Source organism: Myotis davidii, unplaced genomic scaffold (genome assembly GCF_000327345.1).
Source record: "Myotis davidii unplaced genomic scaffold, ASM32734v1 scaffold135, whole genome shotgun sequence".
Lineage (NCBI taxonomy): Eukaryota > Metazoa > Chordata > Mammalia > Chiroptera > Vespertilionidae > Myotis > Myotis davidii.
In genome coordinates this window covers 12,484,237-12,497,133 of record NW_006289813.1, presented here as the reverse complement: position 1 = coordinate 12,497,133, position 12,897 = coordinate 12,484,237, and the positions used below count along the sequence as shown (strand labels likewise).

General features: G+C 40.4%; 1 protein-coding gene across 1 annotated transcript in view; it reads right to left on the bottom strand.

Annotated features, from left to right (window-relative positions):
* Positions 1 to 12,897, bottom strand: part of MTRR (5-methyltetrahydrofolate-homocysteine methyltransferase reductase) — a 28,906-nt gene that overhangs the window by 5,695 nt on the left and 10,314 nt on the right. Inside the window, exons 5-10 of the mRNA XM_015563124.1 lie at positions 11,648 to 11,770; positions 9,956 to 10,109; positions 8,926 to 9,014; positions 5,443 to 5,623; positions 2,204 to 2,246; positions 1,134 to 1,320 (exon numbers count right to left, since the gene is read on the bottom strand). Of these exons, the coding sequence (XP_015418610.1) occupies positions 1,134 to 1,320; positions 2,204 to 2,246; positions 5,443 to 5,623; positions 8,926 to 9,014; positions 9,956 to 10,109; positions 11,648 to 11,770 (777 nt within the window). The remainder of the gene's footprint in view (positions 1 to 1,133; positions 1,321 to 2,203; positions 2,247 to 5,442; positions 5,624 to 8,925; positions 9,015 to 9,955; positions 10,110 to 11,647; positions 11,771 to 12,897) is intronic.

Sequence of the window (12,897 nt, the reverse complement as noted above, 5' to 3'; positions counted from 1 at the left end):
TTGTTGTGACATAATAAATATAGGAGTTTGGAGTGGGGAGGAGAGGAACAGATGGAGACAGACAGACAGACAGACAGACACACGCGAGTAAAGCACCTCTGTTTCAGGCGTTTGTTGTGACATAATAAATATAGGAGTTTGGAGGGGGGAGGAGAGGAACAGATGGAGACAGACAGATAGAGACACACACGAGTAAAGCATCTCTGTTTCAGGCAGCAGACTGAGAAAATACTAAGTTAAAGGGAAATTTCAACCAGCAGGCTTCTTGTAGGTACTATCAAGTATATACAGAGGTCTTAATTCCCTAAGGACTGTGACCTTTTCAACTCCAATAACGTAGTAACCACCAGTCATAAGATAATGCTACAAATGACACAGCCATTTCTTCAATGCCATGGAGAAAGAAGACTTCACAATAAAGCCTGAAGTTTTTTTGTTTTGTTTTTTAAATTTCAGTCTTCCTTATGGGCTTGGAGGGACAACTTTAAATTGCTGCCTATGCATGTGGTCTTGAATGAGATTCTGCTGAGTGCTATATCAAAATATAAAAGATGTCACTACATCTAGATAGAAATATGTCCAGTTTGTTTCTAATAAATCCAATAAAATTTTCCTCTATGGGTTTTAAAAGTGATCCTCCACAGTTTCCTCACTAACAGCACTAATTCCGAATCTACACAGCACGGCTGACAAAAAGGTAGGGGCAGGGGCAAGTGAAACTCCTACCATCCAGACTGAAGGACATAAAATCAGTCTCTGTCAATTGAGGATTTATTTTAGGAATTACTATTCCTAAAAGGAATTATTTGGGACACAGGATACAGCCTAAACATAAAATAAGGCTGTTTTTAATATTCACCTGACTCATCCTGTGCCAATCTACCAAGAATATTCACAGAAGTCTTCTATGAATATGACAAGCAAAGAGAAAGACTCTATCATATAAAATTCATGCTTACACATTTATGAAATGCATGGACCAATTAACAGGGAGTGAAAGCAATGTTTTCCACTAGGGATTTAAAAATTCAAGTATGGCATAATCTAATGGATAATGCAGGGAGACGACATGTTCTTTCTAACCAGGCAAAAAACATCATTTCAATGATGCCAACACTGCACACTCCTAGCACCTGTGGAGCGATGGCTTTTCCGCCGTCTGCATGGGATGCATGCCTGTTCGGCTGAAGAACTGATTCAACCAACGTGGCCAGCCAGCCTGTGCACACGCCTCGCCGCAGAACCACGGGTGTGGTGCTGGACAGAAACTCCACGATGTTGAAAACAAAGTGAAGCTTCCCTGGGTGAGACAGACTTGAGCTGCAAAGACACACACATTTTTAAACACTGTTAAGACTAAAACATTCAGGCCAAACTAAGTTGTTTTTTTAAAAATATATATTTTATTGATTTTTTACAGAGAGGAAGGGAGAGGGATAGAGAGTTAGAAACATCGATGAGAGAGAAACATCGATTAGCTGCATCCTGCACATCTCCCACTGGGGATGTGCCCGCAACCAAGGTACACGCCCTTGACCGGAATCGAACCTGGGACCCTTCAGTCCGCAGGCCGACACTCTATCCACTGAGCCAAACCGGTTAGAGCCTAAGCTTTTTTTATTGCAGTGAGAACACAGGGAGGGGCAAAGTAGGTTTAGTAGTGAGCACAAGAAACAGAATTATTTTTGTGTTATTACTGATAAGTTATTGTATTATTTCCGTATGAACTGTAAACCTACTTTTGCTCCTCCCTGTATTCCCTTGAGCGCGAATGTACCTTTTGACTCCTCAGAGAGAAGAATTCTGTTGTTACTTAAAAGCCTCCCCCACCCCCACATTTTGTGATAACATTCTGGGAAGTTTCTAATAACCTGTTTGCCTTCAAGACTAGATAAGATTCATACACTTTTCCCGCTCCTCCCCACCCTTATCCACTGCCCCATGAAGGCCGCTGGGCACACAACAACGGTGGCAGGAGGAGGACCTAGAGAAGTGGGAGCATGGCCCCACTGAAGAGCCCCTACTCTGTGACCTCGGGGAGGACGGGAGACTTGACACTGGTCAGCTTCACTCCTCGTTATGCCTGCTATTGTCACCACAATCGGGTAAGATTTCACTGAATAAATGCAAAGGATTTGGAAGTTGGACTTCCATAACATTTTGGGAGGAAGATACTATATATCATGTTAATAAATATCAGTACCTTGCACACGAATATGGTCTGGGTTGGAGCTTAGGAAGGTGTTCTAGAAAAAAAAAAAAAAGCAATCATTAATTCACAGCTACTGAAAATAAATGCTACATAAGGGATAAAAAAATTCAAGTTCTCATTTGATTTTTATTTTATTTAGAATATTAAAAATAATTTGTTTTAGCCCTAGCCAATTTGGTTCAGTGGATAGAGCATCAGCCTGAGGACTGAAGGGTCCCAGGTTCAATTCCGGTCAAGGGCACATGTCCGAGTTGTGGGCTTGATCCCCAGTGGAGGACTGTGGAAGGCAGCCGGTCAGTGATTCTCTCTCATCATTGATGTTTCTGTCTCTCTCTCTCTCTCCCTTCCTCTCTGAAATCAATAAAAATATATTAAAAAAAGTTTTAGTTTTAAATAATATTTTAAGCACATGTAAATGCACAATGTAAAATACTATTGAAAGGAAAAAAAAGAAACAGTAAAATACTATTGAGTACTTTTCTCCAATTCCTAAGGTAAACCAGACTTACTGTATTTTCTCAATCTGAAATCAGTATTTCTATCTAAGGGCTGATTTCTAAAACTAAAGGATGTTACAGAATAGGGTCCATGAGTGCAGGTAAGGGTCAAGGAACCCATTAAATTTTCTGAGTGTATGTGGCAGCTTTCTGAGGGGAGTGTTCAGAGTTTTCAGATTTGAAGTAAGATCATGACCCCAGAAAGATTAAAGACCACTATTTTACAAATTATGGGAACTACTGAGGCTTAAAATATTTTTCCTTCTTATATTTACATGATAGTAAAAAAACAACAACAAAGGGGAGGGTGGGATAGGCACTTTAAATCAGGTTATCCAGAAACATAGTGGTTTCAAGATACATAGGCACTCTTAAAGAAGGTTAAGAAATCAGTATTTGAATATCTAATCATGTGCTAACAAGCTTTGGAATTTTTCAATTTTATCTTTGTAATAACTTTCAAAGTCATATTGGTAATAGTAAAAATTTTCAATGTCATATTTGTTATAGTTACTTAGCAAAAATTTGGAAAGACCTTTCTAAAATGGCTTAGTTTTAAGAAATATAAAAAGGTTTCATACAGGGCTCAAATTTTTTATATAACTACCAGAGACGCGGTGCACAAAATCTGTGCACTGGGGGGTAGGAGGGTGGAGGGTTGGTGTCCCTCAGTCCAACCTGTGCCTTCTCCTGCGAGGAGCAGGCCTAAGCAGTCAGTTGGACATCCTTAGTGCTACTGAGAAGGTAGGAGAGGCTCCCGCCACCACAGCTGCACTCACCAGCCATGAGCCCAGCTTCTGGCTGAGCAGCACTTCCCCTGTGGGAGCACACTGATCACCAGGGGGCAGCTCCTGCGTTGAGCGTCTGACCCCTTGTGGTCAGTGTGCATCATAGCAACCGGTCATTCTGGGGTTGGGCCGAAACTGGCTCTCTGCCATCCCCCGAGAGCTTCCGGATTGCAAGAGGGCACAGGCCAGGCCGAGGGACCCCACCGGTGCATGATCAGGGCTGCGGAGGGATATGGGAGGTGGACAGCTGGGGAGAGACCGCCGGAAGGCTCCAGGGTGTGTCTGGCCCATCTCGCTCAGTTCCGATCAGCTGGACCCCAGCAACAAGCTAACCTACTGGTCAAAGCATCTGCCCCCTGGTGGTTAGTGCACATCATAGCGACTGGTCGACCGGTCAACTGTTTTCCCCTTGGTGGTCAGTGCATGTCATAGCGAGCGGTTGAGTGGCCTTAGCATATCATTAACATATTCCACTTTGATTGGTTGAAAGGCTGACGGGACAGTTAGCATATTAGGCTTTTATTAATAGGCTGTAGCCCTAACTGGTTTGGCTCAATGGATAGAGCGTCAGCCTGTGGACTCAAGGGTCTCAGGTTCGATTCCGGTCAAGGGCATGTACCTTGGTTGTGGGCACTAGGGAGTGTGCAGGAGGCAGCTGATCAATGTTTCTAACTCTCTATCCCTCTCCCTTCCTCTCTGTAAAAAAATCAATAAAATATATTAAAAAAATAAGGTGTAATAAATGATATATAAAAGTTTTAAAAGGTAGTTGGAAATCCATAAAAAGAAACACACTTTACTATGATTGAGAGTTCCCCAAGACTTCATACGACTTCCCTGCACGTGTTCTGAATGTTACCCCAAGCCCTCTATTAGCCTAAAAAACGCAAATAAAAAGGTGGGAGTATTTGTGTGAACACAAGGAAGTAGGGAAGAGCAGCCTCATTTGGTAACACTTTTGAGGAGGAGGAAAGAGATCAAAATACTAAGAAATGTAAGGAACAAGAAAGCAGGGCTGACTTGTACAGGAGAGGGTCCTTAAATGTACTGGCATCAAAAGGCACCTTGCTGGCCCAATAGTAAAAAGTACAATACACGTTTCCTGCCACCAAAGATAAATGCAAATTTTGGGGATTTTATACGTATCACTACAGGTACAGAGAGCAGATGACAAAATTGTAAGCGTAGGGAAGTAAGAGTCACTGAGACTCCACTGAAAGTCCCTTCCTCCCCTGGACCAGGTCCTCAGAGAAAATCTTCTGTGGAGTTTGAGAACCCCAATAGACGGTATGAACAAAAAACAGGACCAACTTACATGTGAATATTCTGTGACAGGTTCCCCCAGCTTAACACCTAGAAACACCCTAAATAATGCCCCTTGTACTGGGAGGACATGATGAGTCTGCCCTTTGCTCTTCAAGAACCCTAAATCTGGACTTGCACACAAAATGTTTCCTTCTGCTTCCTGCACACAAAGCACTTCCTGCACACTTCATCAATCGCCATCAATTAAATATAATGTTCATTATTTTTTTAAATCATTTTTTTCTTAGAAAGCTCGTTTTTAGATAAAATTTAGAAAAATGCTTTCTGAAAAACAGTAAAATTAAAATACACCAAATGCTGACCAAAAACGATTTGGGGGATGTCTATAATACTGACAACAATAATAAAAAAGAGTGGCTATATTAAGAGAGAAAATGATGGTGACAACAGCAGAAGAAAAAAGGAAAGAAAAAAGCTTGGGAGAGGGATTCTTTCTGACTTCTAGAAGGCAGTTCTGATGTCACGGCGCCTGGAAGACAAACTGTAAGATGTTTACCTCCTGCTCACAGATCATTCAGGTGTGTCCCGCATAGAATTCAAAGAGCCACATGCCAGCAGCCATTGTTCTTTAGCACCAAGAGCTGCCCTGGAGCTCAGGGCCATGACCGTGACCACTCACCGAGTAGGAGGCTGAGCGGAGGCTGGCAGGACGGGAAGGCGAGCAGGAGGTCTAACAAGCTGGCACAGGCATCCCTCACAAAACGGTTATAATCGGCCGCTCCCTGTCGGCTGCACAGCTCCTGCAGCCTTCGCTTTTCCGCACCATCACTGGTCCAGTCCACAAGGGCTCGCAGAAATGCCTGTGACCCAAGCAAAGGAAGCAGACTTAAATTTCCACGTGCTCTGGGGTTATGGCTATTAGACTGTCTGTTAGCATCTACCTGGGAATGTGCCCAATTATCCAAGGAAAAGTGAGAGAGCCACTACAAGTGTGGTCAGAAAAAGAAAATTTACTTTGCTTATTTGCTTTGTCAGCCTGTTAAGAAAACCCACGTTTATGTTCTATTTTTGTTTACCTTTCTTATGTCCTAAAGCGACCTCCTCAGTCAAAAGTATGATCTCAAATTACATGTCAGGTGTATCTGAGTAAAAATGACCAAGAAGTCTCATAACTCAACATTTTGTCTCAGTACGCAACACTGTTCTTGTCTTAGCTGATGATGACAACCTAGACTTCTACATTTATTTGGCAACTGTTAAGTGCTTCTGATGTGATAGGCACTGGGACAAAGTGACACCTACCTAGCCCGTAAGGGTTCACAGCTAGTGAGAGCAACAGAAGTCAAGGAGTAATTAGCGTGCAAGAGGCTACCTCCCCCACAGGATGTTAGGACTTCACAGAATGCAAGCCTGAGCTGAAGGCTGGCCACATGAAACCAAGGGAGTGAAGAATGCTAAACAGATGGCATGGCTACATGAAGGCACGGGACCACGTGCAGTTCAATCTAGGTGCAGAGGAATGTGGACACGAGGCTGAAGAGACAGAGGGTGAGAACATCCAACGCCCTGCAGTATGTGTACACTTAGTCACTCAGATTCATTGTAGAAAGAGGAAAATATGAACAAATAAAGCAAAACAAAGTCTTGAAGCCAAAGTCCAAACACTTGGGCAAAGGACCTAATATGCTAATAACAACTTACGATTCCAACGCACAATTACAAGCTTATCCATTCAATGGCAATACAGCTCTTACTACTCAAGGTTATTTAGGATGAAAGCACTTCAGCAAGTTATTTGCATCAAATCCTATCTGAAATGCTAATGGATGCTGCTACTTTTTATTCCATGGTTCAGACATCGTGTGTCCTGGACTCCCTCAACAGGGTAGACTAGATTGCTGCTCTTGTGGGGTCACGGGTTTCCACGGGCTCAGTTATGAACTTGCCTAAATGACCCAGAGACTGCACGCCCCCCACTGGGGATGTGCCCGCCACCAAGGTACATGCCCTTGACCGGAATCGAACCTGGGACCCTTCAGTCCGCAGGCCGACGTTCTATCCACTGAGCCAAACCGGTTTCGGCGATGCTGCTACTTTTTATTTCACGGTTCAGACATCGTGTGTCCTGGGCTCCCTCAACAGGGTAGACTAGATTGCTGCTCTTGTGGGGTCACGGGTTTCCATGGGCTCAGTTATGAACTTGCCTAAATGATCCAGAGACTAACACATCACATGGCTTTCTCAAAGTGCCAGACACAGTGCCAATCACACAACAAGCACTCGGGAAACGCAGTAGAATGAATAAACATCCAAGACTCTGGAGGAATCTACGGTAAGGTAATGACATTTACCTGTAACACTTTGCATCAATTTCTCAAATCAATGAAAATCCTAAATTACAGTAAAACAATGGCAATTGTAAATCCTTTAAGTTATTTTTCACTTTGGAATTATAAAAACTTTATTGGCACTAAAATCGGATATACTGCACTGTTTGTAGAAACTAAGCTGACAAACATTAGTAAAATTTAAAATGCAAGTATTTTTAAAGTAGCAATTCTACTCCAAAAAATTTGTGTAAAATATTTCAAACAGGTGGCAAAGATGAATATAGTGAAAGAATGTTCACCTGGGTTTTTAAAAAAATATATATTTTTATTGGTTTCAGAGAGGAAGGGAGAGGGAGAGAGAGATAGAAACATTAATGATGAGAGAGAATCATTGATTGGCTGTCTCCTGCACACCCCTTACTGGGTATACAAACTCCTGATTTCTTTTTAGATAAAAAACCGCACGTTACAGAATGGTATGTATACTATAGGACCTAATTTTTTTTTTTAACGAAACAAAATTCAAGCAGTAACTCCGAGGATTTGATTATAAGGGACTTTTGCTTCTTGAGCTAGCTATTTTTGTATCTTGAATGTTTACAATGAGCATATTACTTTTGTAGTAAGAAAAAAAAATATATATAAAGGCTTACATACTTTATGAAATTCTAAAGCTTTCAGCACAGTGAATCTTAAATTTGCTCATATCATGTCAAGGATCGAACCTTTCTCTAGAGTAGCTTGCTTCCCAAAGGTGACAAATGCAATAAACACATTAATAAAACAGAATAAAAACTGCACCATTAGCCTAATAACAGCACTGTTTATGCTTACTGGTCATACCAGTTTGGCAAAGCACAGGCTGTAAAATTTTACTCCTTAACATCATTTGAGGGAAATGGTTAGAAGAAACCTGTTACAACATTTTTTTAAAAAATATTTTTATTGATTTTTTTACAGAGAGGAAGGGAGAGAGATAGAGAGTTAGAAACATCAATGAGAGAGAAACATCGACCAGCTGCCTGCTGCACATTTCCCACTGGGGATGTGCCCGCAACCCAAGGTGACAAATGCAATAAACACATTAATAAAACAGAATAAAAACTGCACCATTAGCCTAATAACAGCACTGTTTATGCTTACTGGTCATACCAGTTTGGCAAAGCACAGGCTGTAAAATTTTACTCCTTAACATCATTTGAGGGAAATGGTATCCACTGAGCCAAACCGGTTTCGGCTGTTACAACATTTTTAAAAAATATAGCTCTGGGCCTAACACTGACATCTAGTGGATAGTTCTATCTCCAAATTCATCTAAATATCAATGTAGCCTACCAAAACCTTTCAATACTTCCTGAAGAATTCTGATTTAACAATAAATATGTCCATAGTTTTACATGAAAGGAAGCTTAACAACATTAATTAGGTGACAAGTGGGGTTGGGGAGGGGGAGCCTACACTCTCCTAAGTTTCTTGCCCTCTTTAGAGAGACAAGCTGTCAATGTGAAGTTGGATAACACAAGATCATCATCTAGGGTCACTTTCATCACTAATGTGCTACATCAAGTTAATGTCCAGTAAAAGACTAACAAAAACCCCTATATAACAAATCTTGTTTCAATAGAAAACATAAAATTTAAATGTAATCACAATATAAAAATATTTGCCTATGACAACTGTAAAGATTCTACATACCTTAGGGAATTAATTTTGAAAGCATGCTGTGAAGATCCTATTTTCTAAGCTTTCAAAGGGCAGTTACCAGGTCTATTTAATAAACCACAGAGCTAAGCATATTTGTAAACAGTTCCCCAAAGAAGAAAGAAAAGTACCTTTTTAGGGACTGCTCGTATTTCGAGGCACCAGGTAAGAATGAACTGGAGAGAGCATCTCTCGGGTATATGCTGGGGCAAGGCTGCTCCTTTTCAGGGAGACAGGAAGGCATTCGTGACACAGAAAATAAACAATAAAATGTTTTGCATTCCTAAAAACCTAAGTAACAGTAATGCCTTACATTATAGTGTTACAGTAGGATTTGCGACATTGTTTATTCAGTCAAAAAATTTCCCCCCAAAAAATACAGCAGAAAAACGTACCATACCAAAAAAAATAAAAGAATTACAAATTCAATAGCTATCACGACCAAATCTAGGTATGCCAAATAAAAAGGAAAGAAAATTACCCCAAACCAAGGAACAGAAAGCTAACTGTGGCAGTGGTCCGTTAACATCGTGGTAGAATGATAGAATTAACTGAGCTCAAGTTCAAGACTAAGAAATAACAACAACAAAAATAACTTCCTTTAATTATGAATAAAAGCAATTATTTATATTAAATAATATGCCATGATAAACATAATAGGAAGACAATTTTTAAAAAAAGTTCGTATAATAAAAAAGTTTCTCTTGTATGACATTTTAATATGTGAACTTAGAAACAAAATGATGTTTATTTATTTATTTTTATAGCAAAGGTGGAAATTTATTAAAGAACAAGTACAGACTCCCACGTAGGGAGGTGGAAGAGTCCCACAGAACGAACTGCCACGTGGGGAGGGGGAAAGGGTCCCCAAATAATGTTTATTGCAAAAAGCAAACCAACAAATCAGCCCAACTAACCAACCTGCTTTCTAAGACCAGTTACATTCCCTTTTAATGTCGGTAAGTGTCCAATAAGCATAAAATGCACCATCATCTCACTCTGTAACTGACCTGAAGGTCAAGAATCCCGTAACACCAGCCAGGGCCTGGCATGTGGCTGACCCTCTGGTGCTGAATGGGAGCCTGGGAGGAGGTGCACTTGCATTTGCCACCTCTGATTTGTTGGCCCAAGGACACCTGAAGAAAGAGATCAGGGACATACCTTTCTTCTTGGTGTCAGCCTTAATTTTCAAGAGGACAAGGTGTTCCCTTTGGTCTGTGAGCTGCAATCTTTGGAGTAGGCTTTGTACCTCAGAGTCACTGTTGGGACAGATCAAGTTGAAGGCATCCCCAGGCTGGTAGGAAAAATCTGTTTTCTAGACAAGAACCAACAAAAAAATCTCAAATTAATTAAAGATTTTAGTTATGCACAACAAAATCATAGTTTTATTATAATGACCATTTTAATACATAAAGTAGAAAAAAACGATTCTAATTGTAAAAAAGCTAACAAGACCAATAAACTGAAGGAACATACTTTATCAGGAGTTATTTTAAAAATGAAATTCCACATTTATCCAATATTTTGCTTTATATCATTGAGTATTTACAGAATAAAAATGAAGAACTTCCTCATTTTCTAAAGAGTAAGGGACCTCAGTAAGTTAGTAATCCATGTATAAAAACTCTCCTATGAAAACATACACACATATATACACAGGCCCACATACACATTATGAACAAAAGAAACTATTCCAGGCCGTCTGTATTAGTTTTCAATTTTCTTCCGTTACTCTTTTCCTTTGGGGAGAAATAGAGTGGGAGAGAACACTATTCTATCCTTCACTAGTTGACAATGTTATATCATCTGGCTGTGAACACACATGGGCTGGAGAGGAGCCACTTCCCACTGCCTATTACACAGGCCAGGGTCCTGCAAGGGGCCTCTGACCACACAGGCTCACACCCCTAGCCTGCGAGAGAGACAGACTGGACCCACCAATTGGCCAACTCTTTGCCTCTTTATGAGGACAAAAGTGTAGAACAGCAGAATATTCTTAATATTCCATGTTGTTATTCCATATTCTGTATACATCAAAACGTTTTATTTGATGAGTACAGAATATTTAACAACATGGAATATTAAGAACTTTCAAAACAAATAAATAAGCAAAAATTTGATGCCTGTTGTATTTCTTTTTTACTACTAGAAAACTCAATTAAATCTACGTAAGTCTGGATACACCCTAATTTTTCTGAAATCACAACCCACTGCACTTCCCAGGACCTTCATCAAAACAAAGGTTTGAGTTATAAGACTTGGAAGAAGTACTCAGGTATTGAGGTCTCAGGATTATCCATCAGTTTCTTGAGTAATGGTTTGGAGGATCATTGAAGAGGGGCTTGTGGATAGAGTTCAGAGATAAAGTACATGTTGCTTCCTGAAACTGCAGAAAATATTTATATAATCATTTCTCTGGAAAGAGGGTCAGTGATTGTTTTTTTTCTTCAGATTCTCAAAGGAATGAGAATTAGTACTGAAAAATGAACTTTTCTATGACTGTAGTCTGAACTCTATTTCCAGCTAGCTGGCTGATCTCAGGTAATCAGCTTTCTTTCAGGCTCTTCTCATATGGAAAATACTGTTGTGATTCCATGATTCTTTCTTGGCTTAATGTGTGAGGCAGCAACACTATTCCCAATCTGATTCCCCTCCAGAGGCACTGCTCACTTTAGGCCCTCCCAGAGTGAGGAGAAAACAGGTGTGAGTGGGAAGAAGTATGATGGGTTAAGGATAAAAGGCAGGTGTCCTGTCAGACTCACTCTTCCTGAGTATACATTCTAGAACACCACACAAGTCTCTCTGCACTTCTCGACAACATAGCTGTGCTGAGAAATAAATTCTGCAACTTACTGAAATGTCCAATTCTACTAGAAGAGTGGTTTTTATGGCATCATTTGTAGTCAGCTGAACTGCCTTTGAAACTGGAACTTGAAAAACTGGATCCACTGAAGTCACAGATTCTTGGCTTTCCTCCTTGAGAAACAAATGTGATAAAATATGACTAAATGCAATTTTCAGTAATACCATTGCTTCACTTCGTGACTAGGTGAGATCTATAGGATCTTATAAAGTATCCAGGCTATTTAAGTATTCTTCTTTGAGGTAAGTGACTACACACAGATGCTCCTCCATCTTTCAGAAGAGAAGCTCACCTATACTTTAAGTGCCTTGTCTGTTAGACTTTAGAATTTCTGAGATATGGATACCAGATACTAGCATCCTCATGTAAATGTCCAATAGTCTTCCTAATAAGCTATGCAGAAGGAAACGGCATGCATGCATATTTTAGGGAGGTGATTCTGAAGGAAATGACAGATGTTTAAGACAGGAAGATGTCTGTCTGGATGGTCAAAAGAACCCTCAGTTGTGGGCAATGATGTTTAACAGAGCTTTCTCGATAACAAGAATGTTCCCTACTAGCCAATAAGGAATGCTAGTCCCATGTGCCCACTGAACACTGGAAATATGGCTAGTGTGATTAAGAAACTGGATTCTTTATTTTATTTAATTTTCAAGAATTTACATTTAAGTGGCCACACATGCTAGTGGTGCTTGTATTAGACAGCACAGATCCTGGGAAACTATAAAGAAATCCAATTCTGTACTATCTTTACACCTTTTCCAACTTGACGTTTCCAAGTTCTAATTAAAAAATCCACAACAGCCGAAACCGGTTTGGCTCAGTGGATAGAGCGTCGGCCTGCGGACTGAAGGGTCCCGGGTTCAATTCCAGTCAAGGGCATGTACCTGGGTTGTGGGCGCTTCCCCAGTGGGGGATGTGCAGGGGGCAGCTGATCGATGTTTCTCTCTCATCGATGTTTCTAGCTCTCTATCTCGCTCTCTTCCTCTCTGTAAAAAATCAATAAAATAAAAAAAAATCCACAACAAATAATCTAATAAAAATTAGGCAAAGGACCTTAATTGACATATCTCCAAAGAGGACATACAGATGGCCAATAGACATATGAAAAGATGCTCAATGTCACTAATCATCAAAAAAGTGCAAATTAAAATCACAATGAGATATCACCTCATACCTACCAGAATGGGTACCATCAATAAATCAACAAGTAAGTGTTGGCAAGTATGTGGAGAAAATG